The sequence below is a fragment of the Callospermophilus lateralis genome, chromosome 12, assembly GCF_048772815.1.
Source record: "Callospermophilus lateralis isolate mCalLat2 chromosome 12, mCalLat2.hap1, whole genome shotgun sequence".
Classification (NCBI taxonomy): Eukaryota; Metazoa; Chordata; class Mammalia; order Rodentia; family Sciuridae; genus Callospermophilus; species Callospermophilus lateralis.
The window spans coordinates 84059029-84080553 of NC_135316.1; the positions used below are offsets into that span (position 1 = coordinate 84059029).

The 21525-nt window shown below is 33.5% G+C and overlaps 1 protein-coding gene across 6 annotated transcripts in view; it reads right to left on the reverse strand.

Moving 5' to 3' along the window:
• Positions 1 to 21525, reverse strand: part of Pds5b (PDS5 cohesin associated factor B) — a 198757-nt gene that overhangs the window by 57595 nt on the left and 119637 nt on the right. For all 6 annotated transcript variants that reach the window (XM_076872121.1, XM_076872119.1, XM_076872122.1 and 3 more), the window contains exons 18-19: positions 18276 to 18381; positions 15753 to 15913 (exon numbers count right to left, since the gene is read on the reverse strand). In XM_076872121.1, the coding sequence (XP_076728236.1) occupies positions 15753 to 15913; positions 18276 to 18381 (267 nt within the window). The remainder of the gene's footprint in view (positions 1 to 15752; positions 15914 to 18275; positions 18382 to 21525) is intronic.

Consider the following 21525-nt stretch of genomic DNA (forward strand, 5'->3'; position numbering starts at 1 on the left):
AATTACTGAGGCCCTAGGCAACTTAGCAAGACCTTGTCTCAAAACTGACCATATCAATAATTATATTAAATGCAAATGGTCTGAACAGTCTAACTGAAAGACCGTTGTCAAACTGGACCAAAAACAACCAAGTTAATAACAAAGAAACAAAAGTAACAACAACAACAGCAGCAAAGCCCTAATTAAGATATTTGTAAGAACCCCACCCACTTTAAATTTCAAGTCCCAGGAAGAACTAAAAGAGTCTTTAAAAAATAGAAAATAATATGCCATAATAAACACTAATACAAAAGAAAGTAGCAATGGCTATAATATTCTCAAAGATTAGCAGAATAAGAATAAAATGTATCTCTTTTTAACCAAAGTTAAAAAGAGATACATTTCATAACAATAGTATGTTGAGAATCAGGCACAGTGCTAGTGAAGACGTACAATATATAATCACTGTGAATGGGAATAGAGTAATATCTAGCATAATTATATATGCATTTTACTCTTTGACTTTTTGCAACCACTCTCAAAGATAACTGTCAAAAACAACAAAAGATGCATGCAAAAGAACACTATAGGATTATTTATAATATCTGAAACAACCCAAATGTCCACAAATGAGGAAATGGTTAAATAAAAAATATATATATATCCACAAAACAAATGAGGATCTCTATATTTAAATATGGAACCACCTCCAGTATATGTAGCTAAAGAAAAAAAAGGTAGAACTGTGTATGGTATAATTTATTCATCAAAAGGGGTATGTGAATACATATTTTCATCTATAGGAAAGAAATAGAATGGAAAGTTAAGGGATAGTAGACTTCCTAGACTACATTTTGCTTCTTTTAGATTTTTTGTCAACACTGAATTACTTCACATAATATAAAAATAAAGTTAAATTTTAAAAGAGCAACATCTTAAAAAATAAAATGAGCCAGGTGCAGTGGTACACACCTATAATTCCAAGGAATCAGGGGCTGAAGCAAGAGGATTACAAGTTCAAACCAGCCTCACCAATTTAGCAAAACCCCAACTCAAAATTAAAATTTAAAAAAAGGGCTGGGAATGTGGCTTGGCCTGGGTTAAATCCCTGGTACACAAAAAATAAATAATTAAATAAATATGAATGCAGTGAGTATCCATGTAATGGCTTAACTACCCAAAAAAGTATTATTCCAAGTAACTTTAAAGCACAGAAAGAAATTTAACTGCAGATCTCTAACGTGATATACCCCACATACAAAGAGAACTACCTAAACAAGTAAACAAACATTTTTAGGGATTAAACTGGTGGTGCTATTGCTATACTGAGACTGGTATGAATAGAATATGGGATAAAGCAAGAGTTAGTATATAACAGTTTTATCCTATGCCATCTTCACACAGGAAAAAGAAAAACAAACAAAATTGATGAGGTCCAGTAAAAAGCCTATAGTGTTAAAATTGAAATACAAGAATCAGGATAAACACACAGTGCATTTTACCTTTCAAAAAATTTTGCGAACTATGTCTTATGAATTTTCCCAGAACCATGTCATACATATTAGCAATTAGTGCCCACAGGACTCACTTTCTGATTTCTTAATGCTATTCCCATGAAAATGAACCTGGGCTCCTTGGGAAAATAGGCAATTATAGGTGCAAGCTAGACATGTACTAGAAAGGCCTGGAACATCTTGTCATACCAAATAGTAAAGAAATCAGAAGAGACAGTAAAGAAATTATAAAGACTACTGGATTGTTCAAAGGGACCCAGGGCCAACTTGAATAAACTCCCAGGGTTATGACTAGAACAATGTGGGCATCAATCAACGTGTTCATTGGAACTGACTGAAACACAAGTATCTGTAAATTCATGAGTTTAAAATGACACATTCTTTAAAAACCAACACTCTGGTCATCTTTGGAGAACATTAGTTTTTTTAACACTATTAAATAAAATAAAAGACTAAAATATTTACCCTGCCTTTCCTAAACAAATGCAACACTGAAAATCAAAACATAGATTAGGAGTTCCTTTTTATGAAAGTATTCAACTATTTAGTGAAGAGGGTAAGACAATGAGAATATCACCACTGGTTACCAAGTATCAACAGATATTTGCATCTCTGGATACTTAGTAACCAAACAATACCATAAACACTCCAGACATTAAACATTATTGTTCTGTGGTTAATTTAGTCAACCAAATTCCCCAGATAAGACCCAAGATGAATCTAATTCAATAATATAAACATCAATATCTTAGTAACAAAGAAAAAAATCATAGATCACACAAGTAATAAACAACTGTATCTGGGATTTTTTAAGTTGATTATGTGAAACTCTAAGTAGGTACAATGTTTTGCATGCTCATTTACAGAAAACAAAACAATGAACATAAGGAAGAAAAAATAATTTCATGAATTCTGAAGTACTCAGCAGACCTTAGAAGTAAATGGAAAGTAAATAAAGCAGCTACCTCTACCTTCTCTCTCTTTCCTATTATAAGAAATTCCTTATTCCTTAATTAGTTTTCTTTCCACAAATTAAAAAAATATTTTTCCTGATGATAATCATACATGTAGAAAACTCCAAAAAAGAAAACTGAAAAGTATATTAAAAGAATGAAGAAAAATCCCCTCAAATCCCAATATTCTGAAATAATATCCAACACTTTTTGGAACATGCTTTTAAAATTTCTCTAGATATATTATTAATGCATAAACATATTATTAAATAAATAAGAACATAAAATACACAATTTAGAAACATCTTTCACCTAACAATGTTGTATAGACCTTTCCATGATGAATTTTGCTTAACATTAACCTTCCCACTGTCAGATACTGCTTGACAGCCAAATAGCTCTTTAGTGTATAACTACACCAAAACTAATGTAACTAATATAACCAATCTTATACTAATGAACATTTAGAGTTAAACTCAACAATACCATAAATATTCCTGAGCTATTTACACACTGTCTCTGAACTTTAAATCTATCCCCTTATAAACTGCTCTGAGACTCTGGAGATATAAATCCACATTTCCCAGACTACTTTGAGAGCTGGCTTCCTCCAAAGAGACACTAGAGCTTCTTTAGGCCTTCTGAGTAATAACTTTACTGCTCTCAGGCTCACTACACCTTGCAGGCAGGTGGGCAATACTGACACAGCTCCTCCACCTCTGAACACCATTTCTTCCCAGGCCAGCATAGCAGCTACTTACAGCAATTCTTACCTCTGGGTTATCAGTGCAATTTTTTGATCTTTCATCCTCCACACACCTGTGTTAATTTATTTTTGTTTAAAATACCTAGTATAGTTTCTGTCTGTCTGAGAGGATTTTGGCCCACATAATGATTATGTGGGTATCTTTTCAAATTATCTCCAGGATAAGTTCCTAAAAGTGAAACTGCAGAGCAAAGACTACACACATTTTACGACTGAATGCATTACCCATGTTACCAACCCAGAATGGCTGTATCAATATATATTCCCATTCCAGTAAGGACAACATCATTAGAATGCTAGCTAAAGCTGGATATATAATTCAATTGTTTTTATTTGTATTTCCTTGTTTACACAAACATATTTTCATGACTTGGAAGGCTGAAAGAATTTTCTGTTCTTCAATTTGCTAATATTCCACTCTGAGACTTGTTTGTTATTCCTTCATTAAGAGCTTTTATAAACTGGAGAAATTAAGCTTTTAAAAGTTATACATATTGAAAATAGTTTTCCAGCACATCACTTCAACATCGTTTTAAGATTTTGGCTTTTATCTGAATAGTAGTTTTTCAATACACAACACTAAAAAATAAGGGCAGGGAGCCCGTCCAGTTCATTTTCAATACCCTCCACTAGGGGATCCATAATTATTTTTAATAAAAAAAAAATTTTTAAATCCCATCCATGAATACTTGATTTATGACTTCATATTAGTGACCCCTCCCCCAAAAACAAAAATTATAGAATCATATTAATATTTTAGTACTCATTTTGTGTATTTTTTAATTTTTTTAATTTTTTTTCTTTTTATTGGTTGTTCAAACCATTACAAAGCTCTTGACATATCATATTTCATACATTAGATTCAAGTGGGTTATGAACTCCCATTTTTACCCCAAATACAGATTACAGAATCACATTGGTTACACATCCACATTTTTACATAATGCCCTATTAGTAACTGTTGTATTCTGCTACCTTTCCTATCCTCTACTATCCCCCTCACCTCCCCTCCCATCTTCTCTCTCTACCCCATCTACTGTAATTCATTTCTCTCCTTGTTTATTTTCCCATTCCCCTCACAACCTCTTATATGTAATTTTGTATAACACTGAGGGTCTCCCTCCATTTCCACGCAATTTCCCTTTTCTCTCCCTTTCCCTCCCACCTCATGTCTCTGTTTAATGTTAATCATTTCTTCCTGCTCTTCCTCCCTGCTCTGTTCTTAGTTGCTCTCATTATATCAAAGAAGATATTTGGTATTTGTTTTTTAGGGATTGGCTAGCTTCACTAAGCATAATCTGCTCTAGTGCCATCCATTTCCCTGCAAATTCCATGATTTTGTCATTTTTTAGTGCTGCGTAATACTCCATGGTGTATAAATGCCACATTTTTTTTTATCCATTCATCTATTGAAGGGCATCTGGATTGGTTCCACAGTCTAGCTATTGTGAATTGTGCTGCTATGAACATCAATGTGGCAGTATCCCTGTAGTACGCTCTTTTAAGGTCTTCAGGGAATAGTCTGAGAAGGGCAATAGCTGGGTCAAATGGTGGTTCCATTCCCAGCTTTCCCAGGAATCTCCATACTGCTTTCCAAATTGGCCGCACCAATTTGCAGTCCCACCAGCAATGTACAAGAGTACCCTTTTCCCCACATCCTCGCCAGCACTTGTTGTTGTTTGACTTCATAATGGCTGCCAATCTTACTGGAGTGAGATGGTATCTTAGGGTGGTTTTGATTTGCATTTCTCTGACTGCTAGAGATGGTGAGCATTTTTTCATGTACTTGTTGATTGATTGTATGTCCTCCTCTGAGAAGTGTCTGTGCAGGTCCTTGGCCCATTTGTTGATTGAGTTATTTGTTATCTTATTGTCTAATTTTTTGAGTTCTTTGTATACTCTGGATATTAAGGCTCTATCTGAAGTGTGGGGAGTAAAAATTTGTTCCCATGATGTAGGCTCCCTATTTACCTCTCTTATTGTTTCTCTTGCTGAGAAAAAACTTTTCAGTTTAAGTAAGTCCCATTTGTTGATTCTTGTTATTAATTCTTATGCTATGGGTGTCCTATTAAGGAATTTGGAGCCCAACCCCACAATATGTAGATCGGAGCCAACTTTTTCTTCTATCAGACGCAGAGTCTCTGATTTGATATCAAGCTCCTTGATCCACTTTGAGTTAACTTTTGTGCATGGCGAGAGGAGGGGATTCAGTTTCATTTTGTTGCATATGGATTTCCAGTTTTCCCAACACCATTCGTTGAAGATGCTATCCTTCCTCCATTGGATACTTTTAGCCCCTTTATCAAATACAAGATAGTTGTAACTTAGTGGATTAGTCTCTGTGTCCTCTATTCTGTACCACTGATCCACCCGCCTGTTTTGGTACCAGTACCATGCTGTTTTTGTTACTATTGCTCTGTAATATAGTTTGAAATCTGGTATCGCTATACCACCTGATTCACACTTCCTGCTTAGAATTGCTTTTGCTATTCTGGGTCTTTTATTTTTCCAGATGAATTTCATGATTGCTTTATCTATTTCTACAAGAGATGCCATTGGGATTTTGATTGGCATTGCATTAAACCTATAGAGAACTTTGGGTAATATCGCCATTTTGATGACATTCTGCCTATCCATGAACAGGGTATATTTTTCCATCTTCTAAGATGATCTTCTACTTCTCTTTTTAGGGTTCTGTAGTTTTCATTGTATAAATCTTTCACCTCTTTTCTTAGGTTGATTCCCAAGTATTTTATTTTTTTTTGAGGATATTGTGAATGCAGTGTTTTTCCTCACTTCCGTTTCAGAAGTTTTGTCGCTGATGTACAGAAATGCCTTTGATTTATGCGTGTTGATTTTATATCCTGCCACTTTGCTGAATTCATTTATTAGTTCTAGTAGTTTTTTTGTAGACCCTTTTGGGTCTTCTAGGTATAGAATCGTGTCATCCGCAAGTAGTGATAATTTAAGTTCTTCTTTTCCTATTTTTATGCCTTTAATTTCTTTCGTCTAATTGCTCTGGCCAGTGTTTCGAGAACTATATTGAACAGAAGTGGTGAGAGAGGGCATCCCTGTCTTGTTCCAGATTTTAGAGGGAATGCCTTCAATTTTTCTCCATTCAGAATGATGCTAGCCTGAGGCTTAGCATAGATAGCTTTTACAATGTCGAGGTAAGTTCCTGTTATCCCTAGTTTTTCTAATGTTTTGAACATAAAGGGATGCTGTACTTTGTCGAATGCTTTTTCTGCGTCTATCGAGATGATCATACGGTTCTTATCTTTAAGTCTATTGATGTGGTGAATAACATTTATTGATTTCCGTATGTTGAACCATCCTTGCATCCCAGGGATAAATCCTACTTGATCATGGAGCACAATTTTTTTGATGTGCCTTTGTATCCGATTTGCCAGAATTTTATTGAGGATTTTTGCATCTAGGTTCATCAAAGATATTGGTCTGTAGTTTTCTTTCTTTGAGGTGTCTTTGTCTGGTTTCAGAATCAGGGTGATGTTGGCCTCATAGAATGAATTTGGAAGAGCTCCCTCTTTTTCTATTTCCTGAAATAACTTGAAAAGTATTGGTATTAATTCTTCTTTAAAGGTTTTGTAAAACTCCACTGTATACCCATCCGCTCCTGGGCTTTTCTTGGTTGGTAGTCTTTTGATTGCTTCTTCTATTTCATCCATTGATATTGATCTGTTCAAATTGTGTGTATCCTCCTGACTCAGTCTGGGCAGATCATATGACTTAAGGAATTTATCGATGTCTTCACTATCTCCTATTTTATTGGAATATAGGTTTTCAAAATAATTTCTAATTGTCTTCTGTATTTCTGTAGCATCTGTTGTGATATTGCCTTTTTCATCCCATATGTCAGTAATTTCAGTTCTCTCTCTTCTTCCCTTTGTTAGCATGGCTAAGAGTCTGTCGATCTTATTTATTGTTTCGAAGAACCAACTTTTAGTTTTGTTAATTTTTTCAATAGTTTCTTTTGTTTCAATTTCATTGATTTCCGCTCTGATTTTAATTATTTCTTGCCTTCTGCTACGTTTGCTGTTGTTTTGCTCTTCCTTTTCTAGGGCTTTGAGATGAAGTGTGAGCTCATTTATTTGTTGGTTTTTCTTTTTTTGAGGAATGACCTCCAGGCGATGAATTTCCCTCTTAAAACTGCTTTCATTGTGTCCCACAGATTCCGATATGTTGTGTCTGTATTTTCATTTATCTCTAAGAATTTTTTGATTTCCTCCTTTATGTCTTCTGTAACCCATTGATCATTCAGTAACATATTGTTCATTTTCCATGTGACGTATGATTTTTCCTTCCTTCTTCTATCATTGATTTCCAGGTTCATTCCATTATGATCAGATAAAATGCATGGTATTATCTCCACCCCTTTATATTTACTGAGGTTTGCCCTATGGCATAATATACGATCAATTTTTGAGAAGGATCCATGTGCTGCTGAGAAAAAAGTATATCCACTTGATGATGGTTGATATATTCTATATATGTCAGTTAAGTCTAGGTTATTGATTGTGATATTGAGTTCTATAAGGTTTCTTTATTCAACTTTTGTTTGAAGGATCTGTCCAATGGTGAGAGAGATGTGTTAAAGTCACCCATAATTATTGTGTTGTGGTCTATCTGATTCTTAAACTTGAGGAGAATTTGTTTTATGAATGTCGCAGCACCATTATTTGGTGCATAAATATTGATAATTGTTATGTCTTGTTGGTGAATGGTTCCTTTTAACAGTATATAATGTCCTTCCTTATCCCTTTTGATTAACTTAGTCTTGATGTCAATTTTATTCGATATGAGGATGGCTACCACTGCTTGCTTATGAGGACTGTGTGCGTGGTATATTTTTCCCCAACCTTTCACCTTCAGCGTGTGTATGTCTTTTCCAATCAGATGTGTCTCCTGGAGACAGCATAATGTTGGATTTGCTTTTTTAATCCATGTTACCAGCCTATGTCGCTTTATTGGAGAGTTTAAGTCATTAACGTTTAGAGTTACTATTGATACATGTTTTGTACTTCCAGCCATGTTTGATTATTTATCTTTTTTTTTTTTAATTTAGTTTGTTTCTCCATGATTAGCTTTCCCCACCCCCACCCTCTGTCTTTACCGAGGCACTTCCCACTGATGGCTTTGGTTATTGTTTTCCATTTCTTCCTCGTGTAGTGTTTTGCTCAAGACGCTTTGCAATGCTGGTTTTCTGGCTGCAAATTTTTTCAGCTTTTGTTTATCATAAAAGACTTTTATTTCGTTGTCGTACCTGAAGCTTAATTTTGCTGGATACAGAATTCTTGGTTGGCATCCATTGTCTTTCAGTGTTTGAAATACGTTGTTCCAGAATCTTCTCGCTTTCAGCGTCTGTGATGAAAAATCCCTTTTTAACCTTATTGGTTTACCCCTGAATGTAATCTGCCTCCTTTCTCTTGTAGCTTTTAATATTTTCTTTTTGTTCTGTATATTGGATATCTTCATAACAATGTGTCTTGGTGTTGGTCTACTGTGTGTCTACTGTGATTTTGTGTGCTCGGTGTCCTGTATGCATCTACAGTTTGTATATCCGTTTCCTTTTTTATTTCTGGAAAGTTTTCTGTAATTATTTCATTCAGCAGGTTACTCATTCCCTTGGTTTGAATCTCTATACCTTCCTCTATCCCGATGACTCGTAAGTTTGTTTTTTTTATGTTATCCCATATCTCTTGGATGCTTTTCTCGTGATTTTTTACCAGCCTTTCTGAGTTGGCTAGACTCTTTTCAAGATGATATATTTTGTCTTCATTATCTGACGTTCTGGCTTCTACTTGCTCCACTCTGTTAGTGATACTCTCATTTGAGTGTTTAATTTGGTTTATAGTTTCCTCCATTTCTAGAATTATTGTTTGATTTTTTTAATAATCTCTATCTCCTGATAAAGATGCTTAACTTCTTCTTTTATCTGTTTATATAATTCATTTTCAATGAGTTCTTTCACTGTTTGAATTTGCTGTCTCATATCCTCTTTAAGGTTCCATTCCATCTGTCTAAGGTATTCCTTGAGTTCTTTATATGACCATTTTTCTGATGACTCTAGGTCCTCCTGAATATTTAGGCTGTCCTGCATTGTTTGTACTCCTTCCTTGCTTTTTCATGCTGCTCATGTTACTTCTTGTTCTGTTTGACTGCTGAGTTACTGTTTATTCTTATAAATTTATTTGATGCTGTCGCCGCTGGTTTCAATGAAGTTATCTCCTCACCACGTTTTGGTGATGTCAGTTCTCTGCCATGGTGGTATCCCAGGCAAATGGTGACAGTTCGTTCCCTTTGCCGGGTGACCAAAGCAACGGGTGAGTCCTGACTGTCTCTCCCAAGCCGCGTTTCAATCCTATGGCCACTGCCTATGAAGGCTCGGTTGGCTTTTACCTCTGCAACCTCAGCAGTTCAGAAGGGCCGAGCAGTTGTTTCAGTGGGATCATTAGTGCTGAGTCACAGCAGTATGGCTGCGAGAAGCAGGCGAACCGGAGCTTGAATGCATCTGATCCGGGCTTGGTGTGTGTTCTGAGAGGCCCAGACTGTTCGCCCCAGATCCACGTCAGCTGAGCATTGCCTAGTGATCCTGAGCAAACAGCATTTAGACAGTTTACGACTCCCTATGCCCACACAGCTGAAGAGGTCAGAGACTTGAGCTCTCCGTGGCCGTCGTCATGTTCATTTTGCGTATTTAAAATCTTAGATACATTAAGACTTTAGCTGGGATTTACCTGAATATATGTAAAAATCAAGGAAAACAGACTAGATTCGTTTTTCTTTTGAAAACAGCTTCCTAGTTATTTATTGGGCAACCTAATTTTTCTTGACCAATGTTATTTATAATATTAAATATTATACTACTCATCGACCATTGAAGGTTTGCAAATTTTTTGTACGCCATACTATTAGGTTTTCTAATGCTTCACTCTATGTTTTCTAAAATGATGATATATATAGTGATATATAAAAAAAGTTTTGAATTTTAATGTATTTGTTTTGGCTACCCTGTTTCTAGTAGTTTTTCAGTTTATTCTCCTGGATTTTCCAAGAAAAATTATTAGTTTTGTTTTTGACTTTCCAATACTTGTTCCTCTTATTATGCAATTACACTGGCTAATATTCAAAAACAATGTTAAATAATCACAGGGATGGTGTTGTTTCTTATCTTGTTCCTAATTTTATGGGAAATATTTCTAATGTTTTACTGTACTGTACTGTACAGGTTTGAGAAATATTCATTATGTTATATTTATTCCTATAAAATTAAATTCAGTTAGTAGTAGACTGATTCTTATTTTTAAATCAGAAGCACTTTCAGCATCTATCAAAATGATTTATGGTATCCCCTTTTTCCTACTTATATAATAAATTATAAACATGAATATAAAGCTTAATAATACCAATTCTCTTTGTATTCCTAGAATAAACTACATCTGGCCACAATATACTCTTATTTTACGATAGTAAAATTCTATTTGTTAAAATTTCACTTACACAGAAATCATTACTAAGATTTGTCTTAGCTTTCTTTTAGGAAAATGTTTTTTTTTTTTTTTTTTTTTTTTTTTAAAGAGAGAGTGAGAGAGGGAGAGAGAGAGAGAGAATTTTAATATTTTATTTTTTAGTTTTCGGCGAACACAACATCTTTGGTTGTACATGGTGCTGAGGATCGAACCCGGGCCGCACGCATGCCAGGCGAGCGCGCTACCGCTTGAGCCACATCCCCAGCCCCGGAAAATGTATTTCATTCAGTTTTAGCATCCATGCTTTAAAGAATTGAGTGCTTTTCTTTTTTTAATCCCATATTCTGAACAATTAAAAAGAATCAGAATTCCTGATTTCTCACAGATTTGAAATGAAATCAATCTCTCAATCTCTCTCCCTCCCCCCTTCCTTTTCTTAGTGCTTTTATTAGAGAATAAATTTTCTCAATTTCTTTTATAATTATATTTTATTAGGTTTTTTTCTTCCCCCTCTTAAGGCAATTTTACTTCTTAGCATTATCCTTTAAAATAAAAAAAAAAGATAATGCAGTTTTCCAAATGAATTTTCATAGCCATGTTTGAAAGTAAATATTCAAGAGTATTTATGTAGGACATATAGAAATAAGAAGAAAATAAATGGCAAATTTAATGGCAAACGCAAACAAATTCCAATGAGAAAGGCATACAAGTGGATAGAAGAAGTGATCTCATAATAAAAAAGGAAAATACATTTTCAGAGCCCTCTATACTTGAAGATGCTTTTCATTGGCCTTTACTTACACACAACTTAGGATGGCAAGGGAATTCTTTTTTCTTCAAAACTCTTCAGGTGTTAAATTATTAGTTGAAAAGAATTCAGTCTCATTTCCTTTTGCTATACATTATCTTTTTTTTTTTCTTTATGTCTCATTTCTGGGAACCCACTCCCATAATTCAGTAAATTGTATCAGGTTATTTTCTTAAAATACAAGTACCTGATCTCCAGATTAATTCTAAAAAGTTTATTATTACTATTATTGTTGTTGTTATTGCTATTTTCTTGAATATTTTCATTTCCCATTACTCGGCTTTCTTCTCCAGAAAAACCAATAATGGTTTTTCACTAACTGCAATTCATTCTCTTTAACTGCCTTCATTTTCTGACCATTTTCTCCACATTCTATACAACTTCCTCATGCCCCATTTTTTCTATATTGTTTATTCTATTCTATGCTAGTTATAAAATTATATAATGTAAACATATTTTAGTTCTTCTTAACCTTTGCTTCTTTCCCTTTATTATCATATTTTTGTTCTCCCTCTTTTTTCCCCAGATGACATTAGTTGTTTAACTTTCTTGCAATTTAAAGCAACTACAATTTTCTTTTTATCTTGAAAACCTCAATTTTCTAAATAGTACTTATTTATCAACAATTTCATGAATGCTAAAATATTTACAAAGATTTTGTTAGCTAATTTGTATTCTGTTAATTATTTTGAGAGTAAGGAAATTGGTTCTGGCTATGACATTTTAAACGAAATTGTCTCTCTGCAGACTAGACACTGAATACATCTTTTAAAATTTAACATCAAAGAGTAAGGACATAGGTCAGTGGTAGAGTACTTCTCTCATGTGTGAGGTCCTGGGTTTGATTCCCAGTACCAGGAAAAATAAATTAATACCAATACTCCTACTCCAGCTATAGTGACTTAATCAGCTAAGTAGCACAGGAGAGGAAGTCAGGACTCTTAAGTAGTGAATCCTTGTCTCTTGTGTAATTTCTCCCCAAAATCCATTAAAAAGGACAAGGAATCCCGGCAACTCAGCTGAAACAGAAGGAGGATGGCAAGTTCAAGGCCAGACTCAGCAACTTAACACCCTCAGCAACTCAGTAAGAGACTGTCTCAAAATAAAAAGTAAAAAGGTATAGCTGCAGGTGTAGCTCAGTGTTAAAGTGCTCCTGGGTTCAATCTCAGTACCAAAAAAAAAAAAAAATTGCCTTAAAAAGATGACAATCAGTTCCATTTGGAATATGGGCTATAAAAGGACTCTTAATTTTCCTACTTTGGGGTGATTCAAACTCCTGAGAGAAAAGCTGAGTCAGAAGAGAACATCAGGGGCTGGGGATGTGGCTCAAGTGGTAGCGCGCTCGCCTGGCATGCGTGCGGCCCGGGTTCGATTCTCAGCACCACGTACAAACAAAGATGTGTCCGCCGATAACTAAAAAATAAATATTAAAAAATTTCTCTCTCTCTCTCTCTCTCCTCTCTCAATCTCTCTTTAAAAAAAAAGAAGAGAACATCATAATTCACCATCCATTAAAGCACATAATTTTCTCTTTTCCTGTTAATAGTTAAATATTTCCTTCATAGTTCCTTTCTTTTTTTTAAGAGAGAGTGAGAGAGAGAGGGAGGGAGGGAGGGAGGGAGGGAGAGAGAGAGAGAGAGAGAGAGAGAGAGAGAGGGAGGGAGGGAGGGAGGGAGAGAGAGGGAGAATTTAATATTTATTTTTTAGTTATCGGCGGACACAACATCTTTGTTTGTATGTGGTGCTGAGGATCGAATCCAAGCCGCATGCACGCCAGGCGAGCGCGCTACCGCTTGAGCCACATCCCCAGCCCCAACAGTTCCCTTCTTATTGCACCTTGGATCATTATTTTTCCAACTAAGAACAATAGACTGGCCTAAGAAAAAATTATTACAATGCCTCTCCTGTATTAATATTACAGGTGAAAGCAGGTTTTCCTTATTTTTCTCAAAGCCTATCTCTACCTTATAGTCTCCCCTCTAAATTAGCAAATAAGAAGATACCTACTATAAATGCCTTATATACCAGACTTAGGGATATGTATTATTTAATTTAGTCTAAATGGCATACTTGGTGCCAGTTCTTTGTGGTACATTCTATTTAATTATATTTTCCTCTGGTTCTTTTTAATTATTTTGGTCAATTCAAGAGAAGAAAATTTAATGAACATTCACATACTCATCATTTTTCCTCAACATTAACTACCAATTTAATAATTTAAAACACAAAATGCTCATATTTTATCTCCTGGAAGGCATATGCAATAAATTACTGAGAATAGTGTATATACACAGCAAGTATTCAATATCAGTTAATTCTCTTCATGAGAAATATACTCAGCATATAAACCAAGTTATTTTAAGTGTTTCAATTCCATATTAAAGCAGCACATTTTAAAATGCCCTTAAGTATTTTAAAATGTCACCCTTTCAACCTTGTTCTTTTAGTTCTCTTAAAAATACATCAATGTTTTCTGTTTTGTTGGGGTTTTTTTTGTGAGCACTGGGGATTGATCCTAGAGGCACTTTACCACTGAGTTACATTCCTAGTTCTTTTTTTAAGATAGGATCTCCCTAAGTTGCTTAGGGCCTCACCAAGTTGCTGAGGTGGCCTCACACTTGCAGTTCTACTGCCTCAGCTTTCTGATTCACTGGGATTACAGGGGTGTGGTGCTGTGCCAAGGTCAAACAATGTTTCTTTGAAACACAAAGGATACTAGGAAAGACAATCTAGAATAAAGGTAATGTAAACCTTCAATGAATAAGTCAAATAAAACTTGTTCAAAGTTCTAAATAAGAAAGGAAGCCCCAGACCCCACCCCCACAGAGTTGTGAATCTGTGGTAGAGCATTTGCCTAGCATGTAGGAGGCACTGGGTTCGATTCTCAGCACTGAATATAAATAAATTAATAAAATAAAGATCCATCAATATCTAAAAAGATATTTTTTAAAAAGGAACTCTACCATAATGGTTATGTTTTTGTAGGCATGGAGTCAACGAACATAAATGTAGTCATGCCCCTGCTCTTGTTAGTTATACGACCCAGAACCAATTGCCTCACTGAACATTAGACTCCTCACTTGGAAGATTAGGATAATAATCATACTTCACTGAATTATTATAAAATTCATATGAGACAGTATATTATGTAGGTATTCCGTAAATAGTACATACAATGATGGTAGTGGGGGTCAAACTCTGATCTCTGATCTGTCTACAAGAGCCACCATGCCACTCCATAGAAAAACTTATACTCTGAACCCACTTAGAAATTAATAAGGCAGTTCCAAACGATAAGATTTCTCCTTCTTACCACAGAGATTATTATTAGAAAATTTTGGTATATTTCAATTACTATTTAAATAATGCCTTTGTCCTATTTATCAGCAGTTTCTAGAAAGGAATAATAAAATTTATACCTCACTCTAAGAGCTACCTGCGCCAATAGTCTTCATGAGGAAAAAGGCAATAGGCAATTCTTCTGTATGAAGAAGCATGCTATCCCAACCACAACTAACTAGAACAGTGGCTAAGCCAGAAGTGATGAGAAAGAGGTAAAACCAACCACTGATGACTGTGGCAATATCAGGACCACCTGTCAAATCTTATCTCCAAAAACATGAGACATATATGGAAAAATAAGAAGTAACACAGAAAAATTGAACACTTACTCTTTTGGGCTATTACAGAATCTTGAACAATGAAAACTACTATTAGCCCTCGAATAACATCACAAATTCTACTTCTTAGAAATACTAGAATACAGAAAATATTATACTGCTATTAAGATGAGTATTTGATGCCTCCCTATATCCCTATGTCAAGTAAAACATAGCTTATGAAAATTCTGATCCTTTCTTAATCTAAATTTTGATTACTTTCTTAATCACAGAAGAAAGTAAAGAGTCCTGTTGAAATTTCTCCCTCTACTTTAAATCAAGTGAACTGTTTATCCCATGCTATAATATGCCACGGACAGACTTACCATAAAATTCTGTTCATCAAAATCTTTTAAGTAGAACTAATGCTTCATAAAGATGTGGCATGTTTACCTTCCTTTTTCATTAATCTTCTAAAATATCAATCAGTGCTTTCTCCCAGGAAAGGATAATCTCCACTGAACAGCATACAATAAGGTAACCTGACAATCTTTCCCCAAGATTTCCCAAAAAAACTTTAAAAGATTCTAATTATTACTTAAGCAACAATATGCCCAAAACATTTATCAAAATAAATTCAACTCACGATCTGATGTGTGGGAAATCCTCTTCAATTTTGCTTCCTGTGTTTTTGAAAATTTGTAGTGCAGCTTCTGCTACTTTTTCATCATCCATTTTCAGACAAGCCAGAAGTGATTCAAATGTTTCAGCAGAATGAAATGAGATAGGATGTGTAAATGAGAGGACCTAGAAAATGAGTCACAAATATCATGTGTAAAACCTTTTCATCCTTACAATGCAAATCCAAAATACTGAATATCAGATATAGTACAAATCAAGTCAATAAAAAATAATCATGCTAACAAGAAACTAAAAGCACTATAAATAAAATTATAAACTTATTATATATAATAGAAATCTTCCTGTGCAGGAAGACTGCATTACATATAAAAATAATTTCTTCCAAAATTAAATAGTATGTTAACATAATTCTAGTCAAAACTTGATTTTGATTACTATGTAGGATTATTTGGGTGTGGTGATGAGGGTAGGAAAAAAGGGGACATAAAAAAGAATCAGGTGAAGTATCTTTATTTCTAAATAAAGGACTTAGAAGAGAATAGCTAAGAACATTTTGAAAAAAGTAATTTAGGGAAAGGGTAAAAACTCTGGTGATAGTAAAAGACACTATAAAGTAAAAATAACCAAATCAACATAGTAATTACACTGAAAGAAGCATGAAACAGAAGTAAAACAAAAAATAGATTCTAACATAAACTATATTAGATTATAAAGAAGGCACTGGGGGAAAAAAAGAAAATGATCCTGAGAAAACTGTGTAACTGTAGGGATAAAATCAAATTAGACATACACTCCCAAGAAACACTTTCAAGTCAGATGGGCTAGATTTCAAAACACAAAAATAATAAAAATCCTTCAGAGGATTTTTCAGAGTAGAAAAATGGAGACTCAAAAATGGAATATAAGAAGAAAAAAGTAGCAGAAAAATGTACTGCATAGAATGCCATACTTGTAAGATTCATAAACAACCAAATTAAACAATGTTATTTAGGGACATGTAGACAGACAACTATCATAAAACTATCAAGAATAACAAAAAGAATAATGAATTCAAAATTCAGAACAATAGTATCTGGGGGATAAGTGGAGAGATAAAACCACTCAAGAAAAATATTTTTAACACTCAATTTGAGTAACATTCTACTTACTTTACATTGGCATTAATTACTATATTTTGCAACACATATTATTTTTTCTTTATTAAATATTTCCCATAAAAAAGCAAACAAAATAAAAGCTCATTCAAGTCAGTGTTCAAAAAAAAAAAACCTAAAATATTGAGATATAAATGGATATATGAATGAAGATAAAAATAATGATTGTGCCATAGGGAAAACAAAAATGATTAATATACGGAAGGTTGATCGACCTTAAAATAATTATTGCAAATTATTTGCTTTTGTTTATGAAATTGGGAAATATTTTTTAAATTAATATTTATAATATTCCATGTTTGGGAAGGTTAAGAACATGGTATCCTCATGACTACTGATGGGATTACAGATGGACACAATTTCTCGGTAAAAGGATATGTAAAAAATTTCACACACGTGTGCACACACACACACACACATTGTATGTATATGTACACACAAAACTATATATATATTCTTCTCCACGCATTTTGAAAATTGATCATTCTTTTCAAACCAGTAATGCCCTCCTATTTTCCAAAAGATCTTAATAAATTCATCTTAAGCACTAATATTTATAAGAATAAAATTAGAAAAATCTAAATATCCAACAAGGAATAGTTATCACTGATACCCCTAATCATAAAACTTAATGTTTGCTATTAAGTTTTACTACAAGCCAGGAACTGTGCTAAGAAATTCATGCACACAATTTAGTTGCCTGTGAGATATTGTTATCATCATTAGAGAAGAGGAAACATACACAAGTAAATGTGCTCCAAAACACAGATCTAGTAAACAGCTAAAATTCAGATCTGCTTTTTGACATTCATAAACATATTATCTTAAAAAAACACTACAAAAAATGCTTATACTTTATGAAAAGATACAACATTCAATATTTGATCTAGTTTCAACTACATAAATTGCATTTTTTTTAAAAAGTGAAAGGAAACAAAAAGCATGAATGTTTATGTATGAAGGGCTTATGAATGTTTTCTTTACAATTTTATGTTTTTAGCCATGAACTGATACTGATATAATCAGTAAAAGTCAGCAGTATATTTTATCTAACAAAATAAGAAATGCAATAGAGTTTTAGGAAGAATTTGGTTCATTCTACAAAACGATTAGCACCTGCTTTGCATATTTAATGTTATCTTAAATTATACTCCTTATTTTAATGTATTAATACTAATGTAAATAATAAAATTTAAACCTAAAAACATTCAATTACAAATTAGAATATGCAAATTCTAAATTATCTAAAACAACAGAGAAAACTTTATCTTACATAATATAAACTTTAGAGGCAAACCTCAATAACAAGTAATATAGGCTACATGTGTTTAACATTTATCTAATTAGGCACTTGATTTTAAAAAAATATTTACCTTAAGCAGTTCCAAACCTGCCCTGATAGCTTGATCAGTAGGAACACCCTCATCTTCATCATCTGCTGTTCCATCTATTGATTTGTTCACTTGCTTAATAAGAGCACTAAAGTATAAAAAAACACAAGTCATTCACTAGCAATATCTAAGAAAACTTCCTCAGTATTATATATACATGTGCCCCATACAAACTTGTTAGAGTGGTTTTTCAAACACTGTTGTAAAACAATCAACTATTTGAGCTGCTGCTTTTCAAAGAGCTTCTCTGCTGGGCGTGATGGTACACACCTGTAATCCCAACTACTTGGGAGGATTGCAAGTTCAAGGTCAACCTCGGAAGTTTAGCAAGACCCTTCCTGTCTCAAAATGAAAAACTAAAAGGGCTGGAGATGTAGAACATTCAATGGTAAAACACCCTTCAGTTTAATCCTAGTACACCCCCACTGCTGCAAAGAAGAAAAAAAAAAAAGTTATTTTCCATATCCATTCAAATGAGGTCCAATTGCTAATATTATTTGATTTGCTCCTTTAATAATCATCTAAAATTATTAATCCAAATATACTAAAATAAAATAAAAGGCAACATCAAACACTTAGATACAGTGTGTTAAGCATAGCTGTTAAGAGCCAGAAAGCACAGGCCTCCTACTAAAGGTATAAAAATATCTATGTAACAGATACAATAAAACCTCACAACATAAAAAAAAAAAAAAAAGAGCTGCTGTAGATCAAAAGAGAAACTTAATGCTTTCAAGTTTTCTTCTAAAAACAGGCCTATGTTACTTCAAAATAAACACGTAATGGAATTGACAATTACCTAAAATAATCAATCACAACTGATGGATATTTGTTCTTTCAACAAAATCAAGTAACAAAATGCCAGATCGAATAACACAAAAAACATATAAAATAAGATTTAATTATTCAGTGCTCCATATTTACCAGATAAATGTTTCTTCAAAAATACCATATACTCAAATTTAATATCCAGTTAGGAGTCAAGTGTATCTATCACCCTTATAGGGATCTCTTAAATTTATCTTTTAAGAGTATGTTCCTGAGGGTGTTTTCTTTTTCATCATTTTCCCTAATTACTCTATTTTCATTATCTTTACTCCAAATAAAAATTTTCAATCTAATTTTTTTCCATATTTTTAGTAGCAAGCTCTCATGTACCTTTAAAAAAAGGTTGGATCTCTATGTCTACCTTGTACTAAAATAATTTCAAGACTAATTACAGATTTTAATGTAAAAAGAACTAGCTAATATGATATCAAAGGCCAAAAGAAAGCAAATAATTTAATATATAACTTAATATTTATTAATGTCAAACACATGTTTAAAAGGCAAACTGAGTTTAGCCTTTTAAAAATATTCTTGTAGTCAATTAGAAAAAAAAAAAATTCTCTGAGGCCCTCATAGGAAAAATAACAGGCTTTCCTCAAAGAGATGCAATTAGCCAAGAAATATTTAGAAAAAAGAATTTCAGTCTTATTAAAAAATATTCAACTTTAAAAATGCAGAAACTAAAAAGATTAGTCAACACTGTCAGAGTTGGATGAAATGAGTGCTAGCTGACTACTAGATAGAACTGAAAGCAGATTCTTTCACGAGGCTACTGTACAGTGTGGTGGGCTCTGTAGCAACTTTCTTAATTTAATATGCCTTTCTAACTCACTGCTCCTTCTCTATAAAATGGTAATAATAATAGTTCCTATAATATTATTTTTTATTATCTTTTAAAGTTAAATATCATTTATTTAACTTTATGAATGATTCCTATTCATAAAATTAAATAAATTATAACTTGAAAACATTTTTAGAGTCCTCCCAGTCACAGTATCAGTACTAATTACTGTTAATGTTTATGTTCTAACATATCTTCTAGATCAGTAGGATCTGATTGGTAAAGGCAAAGATTTATTTACTCTTTATTATCTGGACTTAAACTCTTATATTTCTGTCTGCTTGTCTTTATTTCCTATATGAGATAAGATGATAATATCTAGGTTGCTATTTTAAAACCTCCTGCAAATAAAGTTCTTTTCTTTTTATCCCACTATCATAGGAGACAACCACAATATTGTTGTAACAGTCTCTCTTCTACTCCCCTCCTCCGATCATACAATGAACTGTGGTTCTCAAAAATCAAATAATGAAGTACAACTCTAACGGTAAACCTTAATGGCCTTCCACAATCTGATCCAAATCTACTTTTCAAGGATCAACTCTCCGTATTATAATTCAAATATATGACATCATTTTCTAAATATCCCTTTTCTTTCTTACCCAATTAGCTTGATATGTTAATCTCAGTGCCTACAATACTCTTTCTCTCATCTCTGAAGAAACAAAATATTACCCATTCTTCTCTTTTAGGTAAAGTATTACCTCTTAGGGATATCCAAAAGGATTCATAGAATACAAGATGACAAGTCATTAGTATTATTTTAACTTTAATATATACTCCCAAAGGGCACCAGAGATGAATAATAAGTCAGTATGCTATATTTTTAAAAGCACTTTTTCCCAGAGTTTTCCATAAAATATTTTTAAATATTTGAAGGAAAAGTCCAGGAGATGGGAGGAAGTTCTGCCAATATTTCACAAAAGGGAATGCAAATGTAAAAAGAAATAATTATGGAAAATGTCACAGATGGTATCAAACCTGAAACACTTTTCTTTGGGGGGAGGGAGGCACCAACCATGAATTAAACCTAGAGGCACTTAACTGCTGAGCAACATCCCCAGTGCCTTTCTTTTTTTTTTTTGAGGCAGGGTCTTGCTAAATTGCTTAGGGCCTTACTAAGTTGCTGAGGCTATATCTGAACTTGCAACCCTCCTATCTGAGCCTCCAGAGCTGCTGGGATTACAGACGTGCACCACTCCACCTGGATCAAAGTTGAAACTTTAAATGAGAGTTGTTTAAAGAAACACTTTCAGCTCTCATATATTTGTGAAAATACATCAAATGTTCCTTCAAAACAAATTCATCTAGTTTTTCTTTCCTGAGGTTGTAACTAAAATTTATGCTATCTAACTTATCTATGCAAGTTAACAAAAGAGGCACTCCTGGTATATTATTAACACATAATACTAGACTTGGATTGACAATTTCTCATATAAGTTGAACCAATGCATAAAATTAAAATTCAAAAGAAGAAAAACTAAATAAATATATACACAGATGAGTGCACATATGTGTATATATAAATTCAGAAATGTGTATGTGTATATACACAGGAGCAAA